The 23,036-nt window shown below is 43.2% G+C and overlaps 2 protein-coding genes across 2 annotated transcripts in view; both read right to left on the minus strand.

The window, feature by feature from the left end:
* Positions 1 to 4,115: 4,115 nt before the first annotated feature.
* On the minus strand, positions 4,116 to 9,506 carry umps (uridine monophosphate synthetase). The gene is made up of 10 exons (XM_079276416.1): positions 9,282 to 9,506; positions 8,436 to 8,589; positions 7,799 to 7,923; positions 7,484 to 7,671; positions 7,300 to 7,403; positions 7,022 to 7,182; positions 6,821 to 6,938; positions 6,552 to 6,727; positions 6,344 to 6,458; positions 4,116 to 5,721 (listed from the first exon to the last, which is right to left on the minus strand). The coding sequence occupies exons 1-10, from the start codon at positions 9,429 to 9,431 to the stop codon at positions 5,543 to 5,545; spliced, it is 1,470 nt and encodes a 489-aa protein (XP_079132542.1). The 5' UTR covers positions 9,432 to 9,506; the 3' UTR covers positions 4,116 to 5,542.
* A 595-nt stretch (positions 9,507 to 10,101) lies between these two features.
* The window catches only part of LOC306782938 (fibronectin-like), a 32,267-nt gene continuing 19,332 nt past the window's right edge, over positions 10,102 to 23,036 (minus strand). The window contains exons 28-53 of the mRNA XM_079276437.1: positions 22,694 to 22,885; positions 21,767 to 22,039; positions 21,107 to 21,221; positions 20,892 to 20,968; positions 20,729 to 20,818; positions 20,307 to 20,573; positions 20,094 to 20,210; positions 19,794 to 19,958; positions 19,529 to 19,684; positions 19,293 to 19,406; positions 18,905 to 19,174; positions 18,511 to 18,722; positions 18,026 to 18,113; positions 17,661 to 17,846; positions 17,469 to 17,558; positions 17,050 to 17,241; positions 16,833 to 16,922; positions 15,501 to 15,603; positions 15,117 to 15,336; positions 14,617 to 14,787; positions 14,394 to 14,532; positions 13,945 to 14,112; positions 12,871 to 12,996; positions 12,556 to 12,662; positions 12,290 to 12,409; positions 10,102 to 11,478 (exon numbers count right to left, since the gene is read on the minus strand). Of these exons, the coding sequence (XP_079132563.1) occupies positions 11,410 to 11,478; positions 12,290 to 12,409; positions 12,556 to 12,662; positions 12,871 to 12,996; positions 13,945 to 14,112; positions 14,394 to 14,532; positions 14,617 to 14,787; positions 15,117 to 15,336; positions 15,501 to 15,603; positions 16,833 to 16,922; positions 17,050 to 17,241; positions 17,469 to 17,558; positions 17,661 to 17,846; positions 18,026 to 18,113; positions 18,511 to 18,722; positions 18,905 to 19,174; positions 19,293 to 19,406; positions 19,529 to 19,684; positions 19,794 to 19,958; positions 20,094 to 20,210; positions 20,307 to 20,573; positions 20,729 to 20,818; positions 20,892 to 20,968; positions 21,107 to 21,221; positions 21,767 to 22,039; positions 22,694 to 22,885 (3,917 nt within the window). The 3' untranslated portion in view covers positions 10,102 to 11,409. The remainder of the gene's footprint in view (positions 11,479 to 12,289; positions 12,410 to 12,555; positions 12,663 to 12,870; positions 12,997 to 13,944; positions 14,113 to 14,393; positions 14,533 to 14,616; positions 14,788 to 15,116; positions 15,337 to 15,500; positions 15,604 to 16,832; positions 16,923 to 17,049; positions 17,242 to 17,468; positions 17,559 to 17,660; positions 17,847 to 18,025; positions 18,114 to 18,510; positions 18,723 to 18,904; positions 19,175 to 19,292; positions 19,407 to 19,528; positions 19,685 to 19,793; positions 19,959 to 20,093; positions 20,211 to 20,306; positions 20,574 to 20,728; positions 20,819 to 20,891; positions 20,969 to 21,106; positions 21,222 to 21,766; positions 22,040 to 22,693; positions 22,886 to 23,036) is intronic.

Here is a 23,036-nt window from a genome sequence, read left to right on the forward strand (position 1 = left end):
AATGATGCTGATACAGTACGGCCCTGCAGAGCAGAGTTGGGGTCACGGCCGGGGCGGCAGGAGTCTTGAAATGAGATTATATGGCACAAAATTTAAAAAAAAAGAAGCTTTATATACATACAACAGCTTCTGTCATTTGTTCCCTTGATATAGACGGACAAATGACTTTAATGAAGAAGGGAGAAACCTCAGTAAGATCAAGTGAGGAGGGATCACTCTTCCAGGACAGACACACATGCAATACATGTAGAATTAGAACTTGCAGAATGACAAGATAACATGAATTGCTTAAAACATCATATTTTGTTGTGATTCCTGTATGTTTTCTCTGTTTGCATTTAGCAAACAGGCAAAACCATATGAAATAAAGGTAAAAGGAAAATGATACCCAGAGGGTATATCATAGAAAAGTAATATATGTATTTATATTGCATGTTTCTGGATTCTACCTCTTTTTGCATCATCCGGCCTTCATGGCTACAGAGTTCTTTCCTGTTGTGTGTTTTAAAGAAATGACAGTAACGGTGTAATGAAAAGGCTTCTCAGTGAAAACATGTGTCTTGTAGTGTCACTAAAGTAATGCTGCACAATGATCCGAGTTAAAACAATCAGTGTCTGCCCTCTTTGAGAGGGTAATCGTCAGGCCTTTTTTAAAGATGAGAAAATATCTCGACACAAATTCAATGTAATATTTCCCACCGGTTTCAAATGCTGATTTAAAATTTAAAAAAATCAATTTCCACAGAATATATACATCCATACCTTTTAATTTTACAGAAAAAAAGCATCTGTCTAAACCTCTACGTTGAATCGTTAACAAATGACCCGCTTGCTAATCCAGCTCCGGGAGCTGGGAGGAAGGGTGCAGCAGCAGCAGGACCAGTTGGGATAGTCAGTTTAAATCGGGGAAAGGTAACCAGGATACTGAGGAGTGCGAGCTTCCCCTTCCTCTGGCGTTAAACAAATATTGACTAGAGCTTCAAGCAGAGGCAAATATGCTTTCAGGTTAAGAATGACATGCTGGGCCGGCTTTCAATTAATGTCTCTTCTTGTAAGGTGATGACGAGATGTTTTTCGAGGTAATAAAGTGTGAAGGGGGATCTACCAAAATGAACACAATGTTAAAGGACTGTTCTGCAGGCGGGACCACGGCTGTGAAAGATAAGTATACTGTATATTGTATGTAACTTCAGTTTGAGCATACATGGGACATGCTGTAGTGTGGGAACATATTCAGTCACAGAGATCAACACTCAAAATGAATTTAAAATGTATGACATAATGTGTTCGACTGTCAGAGGAAGTGATCATCAGTGATTTAGCGTCGGCTCATATACTGTTTGAACCTAGTCTTTAGCAGAAATGTTTCTTTTTCATGTAAATTGATTATTTCAATAAACAATTAGTCAACAGTTAGATTGGTCGGGGATCGCAATCTGTGTGTGTAGAATGTGTTTTGGCACCGTACGTTAGCTCTGGATGTCATTGTTGTTTTTCCACGAGATGACAAAGACGCAGCGTCAGCGTGGCTTCAGAATGAATTCATCAATTTGAATTGGGAATGTAAAATGGCAGTTTACTCTTTAGTAAGGTGGAATCGTATGGCTGCAACACCGACATCATCAATTTATTGTTTGAAATCCAAAACACTGAGCCTCGTCATCCGAGAGCTGGATGAAAGGAAAACACCAGCGTTCATTTAAATCACACAATAAAGCAAAGAAGATATACTCATAAACATAAGGAACAATACACATAATGACTTGTAAAAGTGTGATAAATGAATGCTGTACCATAGCATCCAAATGGCAGATGGCCCATATCAGATGTCTGGTGTGTGTGTATGTGAGTGGTTAATGTTTAGTTAATGATTAACATAGCCTCCCATTAAGCCCATCTCTCTGCTCCCTGGTGCTCGCCTGCAGCCTCAGTTGGTGACGTAGGAGATGGACAGTAATGAATAGGCCCAGTGGAAAATACATGCTGTCAACATGAATGTGCCAACGGGAAAATGATTATCAAACAAAAAAAGGCACCAAGGGAAGATACGGAGATAATCATGCCTGTCGTTGTAAATGTCAACCTTTTCAGCACATACACGGAATCATCCAGGGGAAGCTCAAACAGGCACATATAGATGAGTTCAACCTGTAGCTAGAAAACAAAACAGTGAGTGACCATCACTTGGACACGTTCCTAATGTCAGTTACATCAGCAGTGATACTGTCTTTCATTTGTACCTGGACAGACAGGTACGTCTGTTCAAGTCGAGCAGCTTTTACATGAACATATATGAGTGGTTGAATCTGCAATTCATCATCTTATTTTTACCTTTTCAGTATTTAAACTGGATTTCTTTTTTTTATCAATGAACATCCTTTCTTGACAACCTGAATCACTGATTCAGTCAACCAAGTTGACCTGCTGTAACCCTTCTTGTGCTTTCCTTTGCTGGACACAAACACCTCTTCATATTATAATGTCTTTAAATGTCTTCTCAAATGAGTCAGGACATTCATCTTCCAGGATTTCTTCTTTTTTTTTTCACTTCACCTTCAGATAAATGATTGTGACTCCAGTAGTCAGGCAACATGTTGTCCAAGGCTGACATGGCTTTCTTTAGAGCGTTGCCTGCAGCCAGCTGTATGCAAATAAGGCAATCTATTCAGTGAAATGTGCTGTACACCTGGTGCTTCAGCCAACGAATCGATGCTGTTATCAAGTCATCTCAGATACAGCAATGACCCCGACTCCTGGCCTGATGGCTGTGTTTTTTTTCAGAAATGTCTTTTACATTTTTGAAGATTTTCAAGACTTTCACGACTGTAATTTGGCTCACTTGTGCTGCTCATGAACATCCTTAAAACAAACTTTAAAACAACTCAACCAAAACTCCATTATTTGTCTGAACCGACACTTGACAGTGTTAACAACAACAGTGATGCTCCATGTGACGAAAAAAAAGAAGCTTTGTGTCTCTCCCAGTTGCCAACCCATACCTGCATAACGCGAGCCGAACGAACAAAACTTAATCTTCAGGTATTGTACGTGTGGCTCAACGTGAAGCAAATACGGACATGAAAAAGTCACAGAAACGATCACCGTGTGCCAATGCTGCAGAGAGATCAAGGTAGTGAGCGAGTGACAGCCGGCCTCTCTGTTGTCAGGTAACCTCTGGAGGAAGATTTGGGAGAAGTTAGAACACCAAGCAAATGTACACCCTCGTAAGAATGGATACTCTGAAGGAAAATTGAAAAGAAAATGAATAAAAAGCCACACAGCCCATCTTCATAAGAAGCAAAGCGATGAAGGCCAAAATGTGCAAGCTGGTGTTCGACATGGCTCACCTTTTACGCGCATCGGATGTGTGGGCTTTGTGTCAGGTATACACCTTTTATACCTCACATGCTCTCTCTATCTCTCTCTCTATCTCTCTCTCCTTTTCTCTCTCCACCCCTCATGGATAAAAACGACATGGATGATCCTCAGGGCATGCACGGACACCTGTCGCATGGTGTGTTGCTCTGATCCAATATTGACATAAAGGGGGAGGGGTGCGCGCGCACATACACATGCACACACACACACACACACACAATGCATTATTCTTACCAACCCTTTTCCTCCCTCCCTCCTCCTCCTCTGTGCCAGGCAACGTGTCTGACCTTTGTGCCTGCGTTGATCTGCAGAAAGGCGCATTGTAAGGTCGCTACCTGCCAACTCCGTTTGTTGAGTCTGTTCGGGCATAATTTCCATATCATATGCCTTGCAAATGACTTTCTGTTGATGGGCGGCTCACCTTGCCCGGCAACTTTGGGGAAAGAAATCTCTCTGTGGAATCTACCAGGTGCCGTGGAAGGAAAATGCTCAGGGTTCAAACTGCCACCGAGGAAAGAAATCCACCCTGAGACATGACGAAACAATGATGTAGCCAAACTCACGGCAAACAGGAGAAGTATGTCATTTGATCACGTTGGTCTTGGTCAAATGACAGTAATGTTTGAAGCTGATTCCTAATTTTCTTTAACTGAATGGCCTCTGAATAAGTCATGCAATCATGGGATCTGGACATGTTTTAGTTGTAAGGCAATTTAATTGGAAGGCAAAGATTATGAAAAGCGATTTTTTATTTTCCAACTGACAGCTGAAGCTGTTCCACAAAACATGAACAATGATCGTCAACCGATCAGAGAACAAGATGTAAACATGCCAGATGTAAAAAAAAAAAAGATGAGAGAATTAAACAGGCAGGGGAGGTCTAAAAAAAGATCCAATCGAGTTGCATTGTGAGAATTGTAGGATCCAAGGTTGACTAACGCTAAGGACTACATATCTCAGCACCTGCTGCTTTCATTTGGACTATTCCTACCATCCCCCACCATTATGGAGGCACAATACAGAGATAAGGAAATAAATTAAACGTGATATAGAGATAGACCATGAACATTCAAACCAGCAAGAAATACATTTAAAGTGAGGAAGAGTCATTACATTGAATTCCTTGATTTTATAATTCTGCACACGTTATATTTCATGACACATATACTGTGGATCAAAACCAACATAATATTCTTGACAACATTGTTATATTAAATTCAACCAGTTGTAGTGATCACACCAGGTTTTTGTGAGACGAATGATTCACATTGACAGTATTTGATTTGATCAGAAGTGATTGCTTCAAACTGGAATTGTATTCTGGCTGACTGTCTTTTTTTAAATTCATAACACACAGCTCAGTTGACTTATCTCTCATGTAACGTTCATGAAGCCTTAAATGGAGTTATACAAGTCAACAAACAGTGGTTTCAACTTACACCAGCTAAATTCCAAATTCAGAGCATTAATGGAGCCGCAGGCAACGATTTAAGTAAAGATATAATGGAGTAATGCAATCAGAGCTTTGTTAGTGTAGCCAGTCCGGCCACGCGTGCATATTAGTGCACTCGAGTCCCCGTCTGTGCGCCCCACTGGCCCCGGTCCGCTCATACGGCGGTTACCGCTGATCAAAGCCGTCGCTGAACACTGTTAGCTCTGTCGGCATAGTTAGCTGCTTGCTGCCCGCTCAGCCGTCGCCATGTTGAGAGGCCTGACTGAATCTGCTTGCTTGAACAAACAAATCCTCGGGGGACTTCAGGAGTTTACCAACAAACTCAAAAAAACATAACTAGCCTTTCAAGGTAATCCACATCTTTTCTCTGCATGGTTTGACCTCAATAGGAAGAATGAGCCATCTTCAAGGAACACTGATACATTTTCCTAAATCTGTATAAACCTGATCAGAGGTATCGTAGCAGATGGACTTGAGGTATGTGCAGTTTATTGATCGGCGGGACTCGGAAGAACACGGTTAAAGCAGCTCATCAATATGACAGAATCAAAAGTTCGCATTTACACAAGTGTCCGGTTCCCCCTGCAAATGTCTACAGGACTATGTGCACACTACTGAAAAAGTAAAAGAGAAACTACGTAAAGGTTGTCCGCAAAAGTCCTGACTAAGGTTGCAGGTAAAATTTGAAATTAGCTGCAACTCCTTAACCTCCTATTGGCCACTCTGGCCCAGTCTCTTTGTGTAAGCCTCCCAGCCTGACTTTCTGTACGACTCAGCAGCTTTCAGCCTATCAGGGGCCTCCAGGATCCCCCGACCGACGACGATGACATCAGAGCCTTTGTTGTAGAGGACTTCCTCCGGGGTGGTGTACTGCTGGCCCAACCCATCACCTGTAAGAGAGGGGTGGGGGAAAGGGGTGAGGAGACAGAGAAAGGGGGAGGTTGTTCAGGAGCAAGAGGAGGACTATTGATAGCAGGAATCATTTCTTACACTAGAGCTCCTCCTTGTGTTAAAGAGGAGACACAACACCAAAAAGAAACAAGAGTTGAACGTCATCAAACTATTTCCACCTTTTTTACCATCTATGTTTGGGGCATCACAGATAAATCAGTCATAGGAGAAACGACACCTACCAAGGCAGCCAGGTTATGCCAGTAATATTGGAGTACTATGTATAAAAAGGGCTTTTTGTCCTACACTGTTCACAGAAGATCAATGTTATTTATGTGGGGAAGCTGTCCAAATACTTTTGGGTGACACTGCAGGGAGGTTTATCTTTGTTGTAGTGGTGCATTGTTTATACCATGTGCTTCTCCTAGAAAATACATGACAACACAAAATGCATCTTAAAATCAACTCCTACAGTTCATGAACACCACAGATGAGTAATATTCAAGTTTTACTCTGTGCGTATGCATCCAAACAAATGTGTATGCATGGATGTAAAATAAGAAAAAAGGAATTAAAAAAAAAAACACGAGTTCAAAGCTTTTTATATTCAGTCAAATTTACCTCCGGCCTGCATCTGGACCCCAGGGGTCATGTGGATGAACTCTGGCTTCTTGGTGATCTTGGAGCCACAGATGAACCCAATCACAAAGTCTGACTGCTCCTCTGCCATCGCCAGCTGTAAAGATAACGGAGATGAACTGTAAACCATGAATCATGGACTATATATATATATATATATACACACGAGTAAATGCAGAGACACACTTACCACAGCCTGTGTGTAGTCACCAGTAGCCAGTGACCCCTGGGAGCTCATCTGTGCTATGAGCAAACAGCCTCGGCCCAGCGGCTTCCCTACAGCGCTCAGGCCCTTCACAACCCCGGGGCCCGGCACCGCATGGGCGTTCACTATGTGGGACCAAGATGAGATCTGGTACATGCCACCTGGGAAATAACAAAACACAGTTTCTCAAATGCCATCTTGAAGACAGGTGTAGGTCATACATGAGCCCACATTTGAAGATAAAATCCTCTCACCTTCATACTGATGCTTTACTGTGCTTCCAATGTCTGCAAACTTGCGATCTTCAAAGATGAGGAAGTTGTGTTTCTCGGCCAACGCCTGCAGTTTCTGGGTAAAGGCCACCGTGTAGTCCTGTTGGCAGACGTCAGAATAGCACTGGGTTAATTGTCCCGACAGTGTTGTTCTCGTGAAACATGACCCGGTTTCACTCAGACCTTCAGGATGTCTACGTGGGTCTTCAGCATGCAGACGGTGGGACCAAGTGAGTCCGCCAGCCGAAGGAGCTCCTCGCTGCTCGTCACGTCGGCGGACAGGCAGAGGTTGGACTGCTTCTCCTCCATGGTCTTCAGCAGCTTTGACGCCAGAGGGTGAACGTCTGCAGACGAGGGGAGGGAGAGGCTGGGTGAAGAGCGAAGAGAGACAAGTTTCACAGTGAAAAACAACAGCACCTCTGAACTAAATAACTGGTTGGAAACATAGAACAACTTGGTACTTGGTAGTTCGGCTCTGTCTGCGTAGCTCAGCTCCACGTTCTTCTCCACACACGCCTTCTTGGTAGCAGGGACCCCGTTGCCATGATCATGATCATCCTTGTGGCTGAAAGAGGAAAAGTTGCAATGTTAGTATGCGTTTAAACACAAACACAAACTATCCTCACCAAAGCTGTGCGACTGTACCCGAAAGTGTTATTGTCCAGGATGAACTTTTTCACTCTCTGGGCGGTTTTGGCGTCGATACGTTCGGCCTCCTGCAGCACCTCAAGCAGCTTGAATATGGAGATGATGGAATGGAGCCGGATTCCCCGAGACGCCAACATCTCTACAGCGCCTTGCTCTCTGTCCATTAGTACTACGGCATCGGTCACCTAGAACAGATACGAGAGCTCAAAAGTTGGCAACAATACTGCTACTTAATGAGCTTATATGACCGTTGCAGTGATCATTCCAACAAAAAGCATCCATGCTATATAATCATCTCTTCTGATAACGCACCTTCAGCCCCTCCTTGTAGAGCACTTCAGCAGTCTCCAGGATGCTGCTGCCGGTGGTCACCGTGTCCTCAATGATCAGACATATGTCCCCCTCACGAAATGAGCCCTCCACCAGGCGCTTGGTTCCTAGAAGAGGGGGGGGGGGGGGTTACACAAGGAGTCTCATCAGCCCCTTTTCCTGACAAACTAGAGTTATTGTGTCACTTTGTCTAAAGCCAGTCGAGTTGCTTAATCAGCTCTCGATCGCACGGCTCAGAAAATTGCTCCTGCGTTGTTTGAGAAAACTTAAGATATCTAAACTTTCAATCATGTTGCCACTTGTGTATCAGGGGTGGAGCAGCACTGTAGGTTATTGTGTTCGACAGCTCAGACAAAAGACGTGCTTTAACATCACTGATAAGAGTTGTGGCACTAGTGACCGTTTTAACCCACATAGGCTCCACGGGGGTGTCAAAGTGTGCTAATGGGAGAATATGGATGTGGTAATATTTGGAAAAAGAGATTATTTTTCTTTTTTTAAATGGGCTTAGGCTCGAATACATATCACTATCCTGATCTTGTCACAAACACCCGTCCTTTCCATGGAGGACAACACTCTTAAACGTCTCATAACCCCCCCAGGAAGTCCACCCACCCACCATAGTCCTTGGCCTCCTTTCGCCTGATGAGCATGGGCAGTTCGTGTGTAGAACAGATGATTGTGGCCAAAGGCAGGGCTGTGTATGGAACCCCACACAGAGTGTCAAATTGTAGTCCCTCGTCTTGCACTCGCTGGTAGAGGACACTTGACACCTGCACAGTGTGTAAACAATAAGTGTAAACATATTGTACATGAAGTTATATAAATGAACACATTTCTGTTATTATAACATAAATCATTTTAATTGAGGGTTAAGAAACCCACATTCCTCTATCAAAGATCAAACTATTAAAGAAAATAACAGACAAATATCAAACACAAGTTATGACATTAACTTTGTTCAAAGCTGTTTGTTCACCTCTCTGCATCACTAATGTTCCTCCCTGTCGTCGTCCTGTGCATGGCAGCTACATCCAAGAGCTGCTCACTGAGAGTCAGGTCTGATGAACATGGATAGATGATGTATCCGTGTTGTCTGTGCTTTCATCAACAGCTAATTAAAAACACAAGTACCTGCTCGTCTCTTAGCTAGCTGTGTTGTTAGATTGCTGCTAGTTCATGAACTCGGTCTGCGATGGTGTTTCTTCACAAACTGACATTTGTACCGGGCCGGATTCGGCCCGCGGGCCTTGGGTTTGACACATGTGCTCTAGAGGTAATAAAGTCTGCAAATTTCAGTGAATTGCTTATTCGGGGAACCTTTGAGTGGTTACGCTGCATTATAGCGCGACTAACTTTACAACACCATGCAGCCTTTAGATAGATGTGATTTTTCAGTTGTTCCTTCAGCGCATATGATTTAGTTCGTGCATTTGTGTCGCGAGGAGTTTCAGCACGTGTTTACCTGCTTCATGAGCGCTGGGTGGGACACGAGAACCCGCAGGTCGATGTAAATGGGCGTCAGCATGCCGCTCTTCAGCTTGTACTCTCCGAACTTCACCCCGCTCACATCGTGGAGCTTCACGATCAAGCTTTCTATGGAAATGTTTTCCATCTCGTCTGTATTTTGGAGTCTCAACAGAAGTTATTTCGAAGTTACAGAAGTTATTTTGAAGTTGCAGCAGCCTCGTCTTCGAGGCTTCCTCTGGGCAACGACACTTCCGCTCTGATTGTCAGAATAAAAGCACAGTTTTAAAAAGGTACGCCCTCAATAGTTGACAAACTACACATAATATGAATGTGCTAAGATCAGGCGTTATGATCCCAAGGGGAACATTACAGTAACACCAGAAGAAACCCAGATTGGCAAATTTATGAATGTGTGTTCTCTTTCTGGCACTACCATCAATTTAAGCTTTTTAGTGCACCATTTTACTCAACAATTTCCCGCAATTTTATTCTGAAGGAAATACACGTTAACCGGAAATCAGGCAGAACCAACCAGAACGCGGGGGAGAGTGAATCTCCGGTGTAACGTTGCTTTTGCTTTTCAGAATAAAAGCGCAGATCATCCACATACCAAGGGCTTGTGGAATCGAAAGCTGGCTCAAATTCTTATTTTATGTTGTATGCATGTATGTGTGGTTGTTACAGGATATTATCGACTCATATTTTCTCTGTCAAACAATTCAGATCTTACAAAAACACAGCCTGTTGTTTCTTGTACACCTGTGGGAAACGAAATGTTTATTCTCCCCAGACAAAAAAACCCACTGACATTTGGCTTGTTTTTTTCAGTTTATTAAAAAGATTCAGTCCACAGTAGTTCAGATTTTTGCACCAACAATATAAAAAAATAAAGTGTACACCCCAAAAAAGCATTCAGCAAATGCCTGAATAGAAGGGATAAATAAAAGAAATGAATTAAAAATTAACTAAAAATACAAACATGAATGTAATTGAAATGCATTTCACTTGGAAATCGTAACGAATCCTCCAATAGACCTATATTTGTGTTGTTGAAATAACAGTTTGACTTTTGGTCAGGCAGCTTTTGCTTTATAGATTTCTTAGGTGCTATACCTCATCTACTTTTAAAATATCCACACTACAGATCACAGAATCACATCTACATGTTGACTTCAAGAGCCTATACCGGAATAATAGCAAGGCAACGTTTTGTAATACCAACTCAAAAGTAACAGTGCTTATCTTTTTGAAGGAAAATGTGTTATTTTGATTTTCTTGTAATCTAAAGAGAAGTCGTCGTGACCCGTTGCTCTGCAGACAGGACACTTGCAGTATTGTACAGCTTTTACCACTTTAATCTCCTTCATTCCAAAGAATGTTGATTCAAGTTCATGAAAATTGTCGAATCAAAAAATCTGACTTTAACCGTCATATCTATCTAGGGAAGTCAAGCTGAGACAGGAATACTGTATGGATATAGAGTTTGTTTGCAAGAATCTCACTCTGCTGATTTGGAAATGTCTAAAGAGCCAAAAGATGCTTTGTACATTACCTAAATATTTTCTGAATATTCATTAGTCACAGCGAGACTCAAAATAATGGGGAATGTAACACATGTGTTATCATCAGGGAACATAATTATATAAAATCAGTCACATTTGGTGTGTTTTGTCTTGGTCATGGAATGTTTTAAAATGTTTTTGAAATACTCTTGAAAAGTCCCAACAGTAAAAATACACAACAAATACACTGCATCTGGTATGTGTGAGTGTGTCACCAGTTTGTTTGGGGGTAGGCAGGTTTGAGGTGATAAAGCAGCAGGATTTGTGCTCTAGATTGATGTAAAAATAAATCCTTGGATGAAGAAATCCTTTTTTTCCCTCACGAAGAAGAAAGGATCACAACCAACGTGAAAAGTCGAACAGATCTTTGAAAAGGCACAGAGGTTGGTGTAGAAAAGTCTTGTTAAGGCACTTAAATTTGGTGAGGGGGAAACCTTTAAAAGGCAAAGATGGAAATGTCTTCTTTGAATGAAACCAGGAGGAGGCTTCCTTCTTGAAGTGGTATCAACGCTGTAAGGGGTCTCACTTCTTCATCCTCCTTCACTCATATTCCCCTCTTCTCTACTCTAAGGGGCTCTGAGCGTCTGCAAGCAGCTCCGGCCTCAAACATTCAATCGGACATTGGATGTTCTGGAGAGCAGAGAAGGGCAAGAAGAGAAGGAAAGACAAAAGAGATGCGATTCATTAGTTTTAACTTTAAAGCAACATCTTCTAAATCAGTCATTCCCAAAGATGGGATGCAGGACATTTTATTTGGGTCACCAAATAACTTAGCATTGTTTCTTTCATGGTCTTTTTTGAACATTTATGTCTGCAGTATACCTTTGAGCCACATGAGGGAGCATGAATGTTAATATTGTAGATATTTGTCGTGTACTTATAACATTGAATATAATAAGAAAGCATACATTCCGTTATACTGATGAGAGGAAATGACAAGACTAATAATACCCGTTAACTCTGCCTAAATGCATTAATTTGGTCATATTTATAACATTTAACACGTTTTCAATAACATGCATGAAAATAAGTATGTGAAATGGCTGGTTTAACTTTTCAAGATAATATAAGCTAATGCGGAAATGGCAGTAAAAATGGATCATGGAACTTTCATTACACACAAATTAGCTCCTCTCACAATTTTTTCAAAAGTGTCTCCAGAAAAACGCTTTGGGAAGCACTGCTGTAAATAAATTAAAAATGACAGATCACCAAAACTATGCTCAATTTAATACTTAATGCTTTTGTAACAGGTTTACTTGAAAATGAACAAGTAAAGTTGAGGGATCAGTGGAGATAAATCAAAGAAAGTCCTATCCTTCATTGAAGTTGTTGAATTATATCGATAGTGTGTTAATATTTGTGGCTAAATTGTAATATGAATAATTTTTTTTATTTTAGAGCAGATTATTAGTCGTAAAATTTATAGTGAGACACTGACCAGTTTGCGGAGAGCATTTTCTCTGTAACGGTCAAAGACATCTGTATGGACGGGTTGAAGGAGGTCAGCGGCCACATCAGTCGGTCCTCCCGGCCTTCTGCAGTTCTCACAACGCCAGCCCTGAAGAGGTGGAGGGGGAGGATGACGCACGCGCATTAACACAGTCTGATCACAAGGACTCCATAATGCAGTTCTGATGGTAGTACACTTTCCCCATGAAGCAGCAGTGAATAGGTTTGAGTGCACACACACACAGTGTTACACACCTGTTGCCCTCCATAGCAGGTACAGGTACAGATGGCGCCCAGGTATTCCTTCTGCCACTGGTTTCCTACCCGGTACATTTTCCCATCGTCATAACACGTCAACTCATCTGGAGGGTGAGAGTTACATATTAAAGATTAGAAAAAAATAGAATTTGTATTTTCTTAATGAGTTCTCCATTCATTTCACAACAGACATGAATGTGAAGTGAATATCCTTCAGAAAGGATTGAAGGAAGAAATATACGAAACAAACATGTCCTGACATTACGGGGAGTTTAGGTTCACTTGTGTGTGTGTTCGCCAGTCTATACTTACGGGGTTCACATTTGAATTCTCCCTTGCCATTGCCCATGCAGGTGCAGCTCATCATGTGACCGTTCTCAGCCTGGCGATCCCACTTCTCGCCGATGCGGTAGTTATTATTGTTGTCGTGACACCACTCTGAAGGAGCGCAAAGAAGTAGCGAGAGAGAGCGAGAGAACAAAGGTAGTGAGAAGAGGACAGCATGGAGAAGGTGGAAGATTGCATTGAAATGGCAGAGATGGGAAAGAGCAAAGAGTGAGTGAAGTGGATATGTGACAGAAGTTCATGTGACAACATTTCCAAAAGGTTAAACTTTTTCTCTTCACACTGCAGACAAAGATTCACAGAAACAGATTTTCAAATTTACAATCTCTGTAAAACAAGCATAAAACACAATCTCCCAAACACATGTACTTCAAACAACACGTGATCACATCCTTGAAATTTGACAGAGCCCCAGTGAGTTTTTACTGGTTCCCAGTTGAATACATACATTGTCCCAGTGGGGACACACACACACACACATAGACATACAGACAGCGAAATGGCACTGTACTTATGGCGAATGGATGGTGATCTCAGTTTCTGGTATTGTCGTGTTAGCTCTATGGACAATACAAAAACACTGAGACTGACGCTGGCCAGTTAGCTTAGCTTAGCTGCTGTCTGTTTTCACAGCTTACAGAGGCAGAGCAGGGAGACCAACATGGGCAGACTACAGACAGACTCATACATAGTAAAGAAATGATCCTCTTTATGATGAACTCATGAAATCACTTGCAGTAAATGATAGTTACACTGCGAAGGCTGCCCATGCCATCATTTTATTACGGTGTTGCCGCACATAGAACTGTAAAATTCTATGTCTTTCCAACTGTAGCTCAGGAATTTATAAAGTACATCATGTAAAATGTATTCATTGTTTTTGTGTAGCACATAACGCCAACAAGTCTGTTCAGTTTTCAGCCATGACACATTGATTTTGTCTTATAAATTCCTCTTGAGTAAATCACATGGAATTATTTGATGTATAATTCCATGCTGTGTTTGCAAAGCATGCTGGGATGGGGTTATTAAGCCACTCACTGGATGAATCACATCTAAAATGGCCGCTGCCCAGCCCAAGGCAGCGGCACCACAGCTTGAAGCCCGTCTCAGACATGCGCTCCCACTCTGAGCCCACCTCGTGGTACGTCTGTGTGAATGTGTCATAACACACATCCCGGTTGGTGGAAATGGGAATGTCACCTGGAACTAAGGGATGGATACAAAAATGTGTTTAAAATAGAACCAACTGATTGGTTGACAAAGACAGATGATGCAGATGCACACAATATGCTCCATCATAAGATTTTAATGTCACATTTATAATATATTAAAATGTTGTTCTTAAAGTGTGCCGAAAACAATTACTATTCATAGTGAGATTTTACACAATTAATTCATCCTTGTGTATACATGTGGTACATAGGAATGCATATTAAACTTTAAACATATTCAACTTTATTGTCAATGTCAAGTGTGGACTACTGTACCAGCATTGCCAACGGTTACGACTTCCTCCAAAACCTTCTCTTTAGCCCCGCCCCTCATGGCCTCGACCACGACGTTATAGGAAGCTCCGGATGTCAAACCAACCAGTGTAGCACTGTTGGAGGTGCCAGGAATACGCATCTATATGGAGGAAGAGAAAGTGGTTCCTACACCTCCAGCAATAGATATACGTGTGTGAGAGACTGTGTGTGTGTGTGTGTATACCTGGAAGCCTCTTTCCTCCAGGTGTGTAATAGGATTACAGGACACCTCATACTCTGAAGTCTGAGGAACCCCAGACCAGGAGATGGTTGTGATTGTTTGTGCTTCTTGGGGAAACTCAGTTTCATTGTCAGGGAAACCAAAAGCAAGACCTGGCAGGGGACCGTCGCTCACCTACAGGTTCAAACGTACAGTACGGAGGTATTGTTAGGTCATAAAACCACCAAAAATCTCACATATACACTTTTATGATGGATATCGATTGACAGCTAATGCATTAGTAACTTCTGTTTAAGTTCTATATTTATATGTAAGAAAAGTTGAAGCTATGCGTTACAGAACAGTGAGATCAGATCCGATGAGACTTTATGTTTCACACCACATTCACAACTGGCCACATGTTTCGTGTGGCCACAATCCCAAACTCCAGATAATATGAATCTAAATAACAGTGGATTAAGACAACATGTTCACATTAAAATAATAATTGAAGTCTTACACACCCTAACCAAGGGTACTCTGTTTCCATCAGGGCCTGCTACAGGAATATAGATCAGAGGTTCTCTGAGAGTCGGTCTCTGGCCTTCTCTGGGTCCACTGAAGGGGCCATGAAGTCCGTTGTTAGGGCCGAGGTTCTGGAACTCAGTATAGATGTGCTGGCCCTGCTGGCCTGGTTGGTTCTGGCCACTAGTACCAGACAAGTGAACATGGTTGGTGTCAAAACTGCACACAGAAAAAAAAAAGAGAGGATTGAGGAAGGAATAACAATGGGAGATGTGAGTTGAAACAAAAATAAGAAAGTTTAACGGCACAGATATGTAAGGTGTTTTTGGTCTTGCATCTTTGTTCTGAATCAATCATTTCATTACGATTCTGCTGGTTCTTACAGCTTGAAGGACTCTGGGACATCCAGGATGTCAGTGGTGGGTCGGTGAGGAACAGGAAGCTGTGGCAGCTCGGGGACCAACAGCGGATGATCTGGAGCCGGCTCTGTTGGACAAGAGACATATGTATGCTGGCTGTTATAAGCAAGCAGGGCAAAGCAAATGGACAGATCCACCAGCTGAACTATCAGCAGGTGAACACACACACACACACGTTATGTTTCTACTGGGGAAACTTTTAATAGTTATAAAATCATTTTCCATAGGATAACCGAAATAAAGATTTTGAGGGTGAAAGTGCATCTAATGGATCCATACAAGCCCAGACATCTCATGCATTTGATTCCAGTGGTTACAGTCGGGACTTGGCTGTGTCGTTTATACGGCCTTTTCAGGTGGATACAATTAAATGGGATGTTTTGCTCCAGATGGGTTGTTGAATCGTGTTTACTGGCTATATGGTAACGTTATTATGAAACACAGATTTGCGGTTTGACAGCCTTTCAGCCGTTTAGTTGCAGCCCATTTTGACAACTGACCCTCTGTCTGAAGTGTATATTTTTCCATCTTAACATCAGTGTTTCGTGTGGAAGAATATTAATGACAATCAATGTCAAGGGCTGTCATGCTGTAATTCTACATGAGCAGCAGTTAGACATGAAAGCCAGTAGAGGGCAACAGTGCATAGCATTATTATTGTGTACTTTGTTTTTAGTGTATTGTTTTTATATATGATGATTTTAATGTAAAGTGTCTTTGAGTGCCATGAAAAGCGCTATATAAATAAACTGTATTGTTATTATTCGCTCTCAAACATTTAGCAACAGCAAATATGTGGCAATTGTAACTTATTACCTGAACAATGGTTTTGCTCATAGAAAATAAATTCTGCTAATATGACTTTTTGTGATATAATTAAGTTAGAGGGGGAGAAAGTGTCTGGAAGAGAAGGTATTCTTCATTGCAACAATCATGACAAATAAGTATAACCAGAGCAAGTTCTGCTCCAGTGGAGACACAAGATTACATCAACTAATTCGTGCAATTCTTGGCACAATCCCTGAATGTGGGAGATATAAAAAAGCCCATGTCGTATTTTATAGTTTCATGAAGACTTTTGGAAGCAGGACTGGATAGCAGCTAGTTTTATTACTCTACTCTGAAAAGGATAATCTGGATAAAGTTTTCGTAAATAGAAACACTCTAAAAATGTCTGAAATCTTTTCAACAAAAAAGGAGTAACCTTCACTTAGATACAAATAAAAACGTTGAAGTAAGAGATCTAAAGTTTGCAGGGGCCATTGGTGCCAGCAGGTGGATGATGGGTGTACTTACGTGTTCTGGCTTTGCCCACAAGAGGTGTGCTTCTTAAAGAATTCTGCAGCGCGACAATCTTAATGACATACTCGGTTATTGGTTTCAGACCTATAGACAAACAAAAAATACAAAAAAAAAAAAGAAAAGTTATGAGCATTTGTTATTTGCCACAATTTTGTAATCGATGCATTTGCATGTACGCATGTGTGGAGAAAATGCCATCCTCCACACTCACCATAGAGAATGGCGTAGCTCTGGCCTGCGTGGGGTCTGGGGATAACCTCTCGAGGCAAACCCCCGGCCTCCTCATAGGTGACATAATACCCAGTAACCCCAGGGCTGCGTGATGGCTCCCAGGTGAAAGAGATGCCGTCGGGGTTCAGGGAGGTAAAGCGGATGTTGGTGGGCGGGATGACCAATGGTTTAGCTGGAAGAGAAAAGTTAGAAAATACTTGTAAAAACGTAACAAAAAAATCTTTATTATGTTGTCGTGTAATCAAGCTGCCATCTTTATAAAAGTGGAACGCATTCCACATTGCTAAAGTCTTTTGTTGTTACCAATGTTATGTTTCTCACCGTCAAAGAAGTAACATTTCACACTCAAAGTAATGCACTCCTCTTGACTGACACTGTAGGCTAGAAATGAATGGTTACCCGTGGTGGCAGTGAGTGTGAGAGGTGCGCTGCGTCCGTTCCCTTTCAGTGTATAGATGTTGATCTTGTAATTGGTGCCTGGCTCCAGACCTGAAGTGAAGACAGAGTGACAGGTGAGCGAGGGGTTACAGCTGTGGGTTTACACTGCATCTTTGTGGCTGTAAATGCTTGTGCATTGTCATGTCTGTGTACCTGTAATAACGAAGGAGCGGGAGCCGGGGCCAGTGGTCCTTTGAATGGGTATGTAGCCTGTAGAGGAGGCGGTGGGAGTGGCCTCAACCAGGAAGCCAGAGATGGTTTCCGTCTTGGAGCGCCACGTCAGGGTGATGGAAGAGTCGTTAACATCAGAGATACGAACGCGACGAGGGGGGCTGATATCTTGAGGGAGACGAGGAAAGCGAGAGAAGGACCGAAACCAGGAGGGTTTATGAAGTTGGGATGAACTCGAGAATGGCTTTTTGCACAACACAAGACATTCCATAACAACGTTACAATAATGCCATCGCTCTGTATGCATGCAGCAGAAGGATCCGTTCATTTATATGTTGCAAACTCACTCTCCAGGGTGGTGATCTCTCCTTGGACTGGCCTGCTGGTCAGGGAGTTTTTCAAGGCATAAACATGGACTTCATAGGCAGTTGCAATCTAAGGGAGACGGAGAAAAAGAGGACTTCAGTCTCTCAGAGTGTTGTGCAGTTTTATTATGCCGTCTGCAGCTACAAACATAACTTTCAGTGCATGTGTGCTCACAGGTATGCAAGTCTGCCTGTGTGTGCGTTTGCATTGCATTTTCTAAATACTGCACGTTTTTTTAGTTCTGCTTTTGTTGCAAGGTAATGGAGTTTCAGGACGGAGAACATTCACCGTGATGGACGTCTCTGCTAGTCCATTTCCATACTCTACTAACTAATAACACAGATGGAAACCAATGGGTATCTGGAAGGTGGGGAACCACCTTTAAACTAGTTTAAAATAGCTGTTAATGTAGGAAGTACTGCACCAAATAACAGCCCCCCGTTCAGACTCACAGAGCCACACTCACCATGAGTCCAGAGATGTGCGCCTGTGTGGCGTCTGGAGCCAAGTTGATCTCCTTGGTAGGACCGCTCTTGTTCTTTGGGTTCACCACCACACGGTAGCCTGTGAGGCCCGTTAGGCCGGCAAGTCGGTTTTCCTGACCCGGCACAGCCCAGCGCATGATGAAAGAGGTAGGGCTAACCTGGGAGAACTGCAGGTTGGTGGGGGGTGAGATGGCTGTGGGGGGGGGGGGGGGGGGGGGGGAGATAAAAACGAGGATTAGACAGAGACGGTACTCACAGTATCGGCAGACGGAGGTGCTCATTGAATACTGTCAAGTCCGAATGAAGGATATTCACCTTATCTGTGTCACAGTTTTCACTGTTGTTATTACATATCGAGCTAATTTACTTCCGTACCTGTAGCTTGTATCCCGACCAGTGGTGTGCTGGCTGTGTCATCATGCACAGCAATCACCTTCACTGTGTATTCAGTGCCGGGTTGCAGACCATAGATAATAGTAGACTCGGCATCTCCGCGAGGAGCAGGGCGCAGCTCTCTCTCCCCCTCCTCCGAACTGGAATACAAGACCCGGTAAGATGTGACGATTCCCTCGGGACTGTCCCAGGTGATCCGCAGTGAGGAGGAGTCGATGTCTGAGAAGGCCAGGTCCTTGGGACGGTCTACATCTAGAAAAGGTGACGAGAGCAGAGAAGGGTGGCAAGGTAGTGGAGTTAGAGACGTAGGTGGAGCGGTCAAGAGGTACAATATTTAACAAATATTTTTCGAGACAGTGTAAACCCTTACTTGTTAAAGCATTCACCACCACAGGAGAGCTCTCTCCACTTTGTCCAAGAGCATATACACTCAAAACGTACTCTACTGTGGGCATCAGTCCAGAGAACGTGATCTCTGTCTGGTCTGGAAAAAGATATAAAAAACGGGGAAGAGCGAGACATTAGAAGCCAGAATAATTTAAATCTAGTCAAGCTTTGAAATACAGATGAACACTAAATACTGGAGTGTTTGGTCAAACCCCGTACCTGGAGCCACCACCTCAGTGAAAGACTGCCCCTGTCCATTTCTGGGGACCCCAGTCACTCTGTATCCCTTAATTGGACCCTGGGCAGGGCTCCACCTCACTGTGACACTGTTGTCATTCACTTCCATCACCTCCATTCCAGAGGGAGAGTCGACACCTAGAAGAGGAGGAAGGAGAGATGAAGAGGAGAACGCTGCGAGTGGAAATGTGTGGAAGCAGGATAAGAACTAAAAATGGGCGACTTATGTCTCTCAGAGGGCGTGTACCTGTCGTGTGCATGACATAGATTGGAGTGCTGGAAGCGGGGCTGTCTCCTCTACCAGTCACAGCGTAGACAGTGACCGTGTAGTCAGTGCCAGGCTTCAGGTTCGTGATTGTGGCAGTGGACTGAGAGCCAGGCACGGTGAACTCCTTAGGATTACTGTGACCTCCTGGATAAAGAATGATCATGTGATAAGTGTTTGAGAAACCAATAGTTGAAAACTCAATCGACTGAAAAAACATTCCGAGAAGAGTTTCCTGGCACAAAAAAAGAACTGCATCTTAAGCCATTAATACGAGCTCACCACTCTCTCCATGAGTGATCCTGTAGTAGCGCACAGTGACAGGTGGAGCATCCCAGCGGACGGTGATGCTGGTGGGGGAGGAGTCGAGGACTTCCAGGTCTGTGGGAGCATCAGAGACTGGAGAGGGAGAGAGTGAAGAGCCGGAAATAACAAAGTTAGTGAACAGATAATGAGTAACCGGAAGAAAGCAAGTGTTAAATCAGGATTTCATACTCGTCTTCTGTTTCCCGTTGAGCGGCAGGCTCTCTTTGGACCGGCTCACTGCGTAGATGTTGACCAAGTATTCTGTGTCGGCAGTGAGTCCTGTCAGGGTGAAGTGGTTCCTGGACGGGGGCAGCCTCTCGTCCTTGGCCCTCCCGCCGCTGACCATCTGGTAACGCAGACGGTAACCTGTGATTTTGCTCTGGGGAGCGAGCCAGTGGATGGTGAAGGAGTTGGTGAAGATCTCAGAGAAACGCAGGCCGACTGGGGAATCCAGAGCTGAAAGAAAGGTCGGGAGATACAGAGAAGGATGAATGAAGGTCCTCCTTTAAAAAATAACATTTACAGCATGTGCACCATGAAAAAGAAGCAGTTTGATGCCCGTTTCTGGACTGATTTACCCCTGCTGTTGAATTAGATCATGTTAGACTCACCTGTTTGCTGGGTGCCGACGACGGGCGAGCTCTCTCTCTGCTCATACACACACACCACGCTCACCAGATACTCCGTGTTAGGCAGCAAGTCTGTGGACAGTGAAAAAGACGTAAATACAAATGTAGTCATTTGTGTGTTGCTGTTGTTTTTGCTGTAACTTACTCCTTAGCACCACGTTGTTACTCCTGCCGTCTGCACTGGTTTCTGTGATGTCATCTTCATCGTCAATGGGATGATACCTGAATAATAAGGAGACCAACAGAGGAGTCATTTGTGTTGCTTTGTTACATGTGGGTGTAGTAAGCAAAAATCTGTGCATCCTCAAGATGAAACCTGAATCAGAAATAAAGAAGTCTTTTTTATGTTTCTTCTCGTACCTGATGAGGAAGTTGTTGATGTCAGCTGTGTTAGGGACAACGGGAGGGACCCAGGTGACTTGCATACTGTCCGGCCCAATCTGGCCAAAGCCCAAATGAGTGGGTGCTGGTACAGCTGTTGAAAAGAGAGAGCAGCTTGGTTCAGAGTGTGTTCAAAAGGTACAAGTGGTGCGCAAATAAAAAAGGGGGCAAGAGAATTGCAATAGTTTTATGAAAGCGCGAGGAGGGAAATAAGAAAGAAACAACAAAAAGAGTCTGTGTTTTATGCGTGTGTCAGTGTAAATCCATTTGAAGTTTTACGACATCTTAAAAGTTAGAGAACAAGCAGCGTTTGCATTGGAGGACAAAATGAGCCCCAGTATGATTAAACCCCAAAACTAAAACCAGATGGTCCTCACATCCACACAGGGGATTATTAAACTGGCAACATGCTGCGCAATTACATCAGCAACTTAAAAGGGTTGCTTTAAAAAGGCTTAACAAGAACCTTATTACATTATATCACTCAATGTGATTTGCGACTCCCTCCTTGGAGACTGAGGTCACACTATCTATAGTTCTAGTATTCTTATTTATGACTGAAGGGCTCCTCCAATGAGAACAGGTATTGTTAATGGTATTAGTCGTAGAAGAAGAGTTCTTTGGTTCAGGGAATCTTACAGGTCTGCTGAGTGACTGTGCTGGGCTCGCTCTCGCCGTTCTCCGTCACAGTGATCACACTAATGTCATAGTCGATGCCGGGTTCCAGTCCGTAGACGGTGTATTGGCCGGTCGTTGGCAGAACCATGTCTTCAAAGATGGGTACACTCTCGCCGGCTGCCACCACCGTGATCCTGTAACCGGTGATGGCTGTCGTGTTGAGCGGGGACCAGCGGAGACTGATGGTGGTGTCGCTCACGTCCTTGAAGGTGAGGTCCGTCAGCTTTGGGACGTCTGGGTGGGGTGGATAGAGGATTGGAGGGAAAGGAAGTAGAAGGGAGAAGACAACAGAAACACCAAACAAACGACAGGCGGAAGTGAAGGGGAGGGGGTTGGACATCGGGGAAACCAACAGACAACAAAAGGACAACAGTGGTCAGGGCAAGCAATATAAACTGTCTCCTTCCAATAGGGTGAGATATTCAACACATCACACCCATGGAAGAGCTAATGCAAAGCTGATTTTCCTTTTATATATTAACATCTCCTGAGGTTTCATCTGTTATTCAATGAAACGACTCCATTGAGAAATCGTAATATATAAATGAGCAATATAGCATTAGTGTTGCAAAACAGTCCTACTGCTGTTTTGGACAGTCCTTTAGCCACTGGTGCTAAGTTAGAGCAGGGATGCTAACACAGGGGAGCTAGTATCTGTTAAATGTTGAAAGCTAGTGTGTTATTTTAACATATAAACTTTCAACATATGTTATTTACAAATGGGGACAGTTTGCTCTTACTGGCCACACAAACGTTTCCCTGATACAATTGTCATGAGAATCAGAACAGACTCCCTGAAATGATGGTTCATTTTGCTTTCGCATGTTAAATATCCATACCTCATGGTCTTATTCAAACTCCAGGATTACGGGCTGAGCGCTCACTCACCTGGTGTAATGGTAGTTGATATCGCAGTGCTCTCCATATCGTCCTTCACGGTAACAACGCTGATGTTGTATTCCACTCCTGGACTGAGATTCTCCAGGGTGCAGGAGTTCTTACCAGCCTCCACAAACTCCTCCACACCGTTTCCTTGCTGCCCTTTGGTGGGAGTGCATGTCACTCTGTAGCCGGTGATGTCTTAGAGCAAGCGAGGAAATAAAGAAGGAAGACTTACATGGCGTGGAAAATGAGAAAAAGAAATGATGCATCAATGAGGAACAATAACATGCTGACATTCCAATGACATTTTGCAAATGTCAGAGAGTTGTTTCAATCAAACTGGACTCAC

This window comes from Melanostigma gelatinosum, assembly GCF_949748355.1.
Source record: "Melanostigma gelatinosum genome assembly, chromosome: 10".
NCBI classification, from domain to species: Eukaryota; Metazoa; Chordata; class Actinopteri; order Perciformes; family Zoarcidae; genus Melanostigma; species Melanostigma gelatinosum.

Excerpts from the sequence above, each read along its gene's own strand:
- umps (XM_079276416.1), bottom strand. The coding sequence starts at position 9,431 with ATGGAAAACATTTCCATAGAAAGCTTGATCGTGAAGCTCCACGATGTG. Across the intron at positions 7,404-7,483 it reads CTGGACAATAACACTTTCGG|CCACAAGGATGATCATGATC; the intron begins GTACAGTCGCAC and ends TTCCTCTTTCAG. Across the intron at positions 6,459-6,551 it reads GTGACTACACACAGGCTGTG|CTGGCGATGGCAGAGGAGCA; the intron begins GTAAGTGTGTCT and ends TTATCTTTACAG.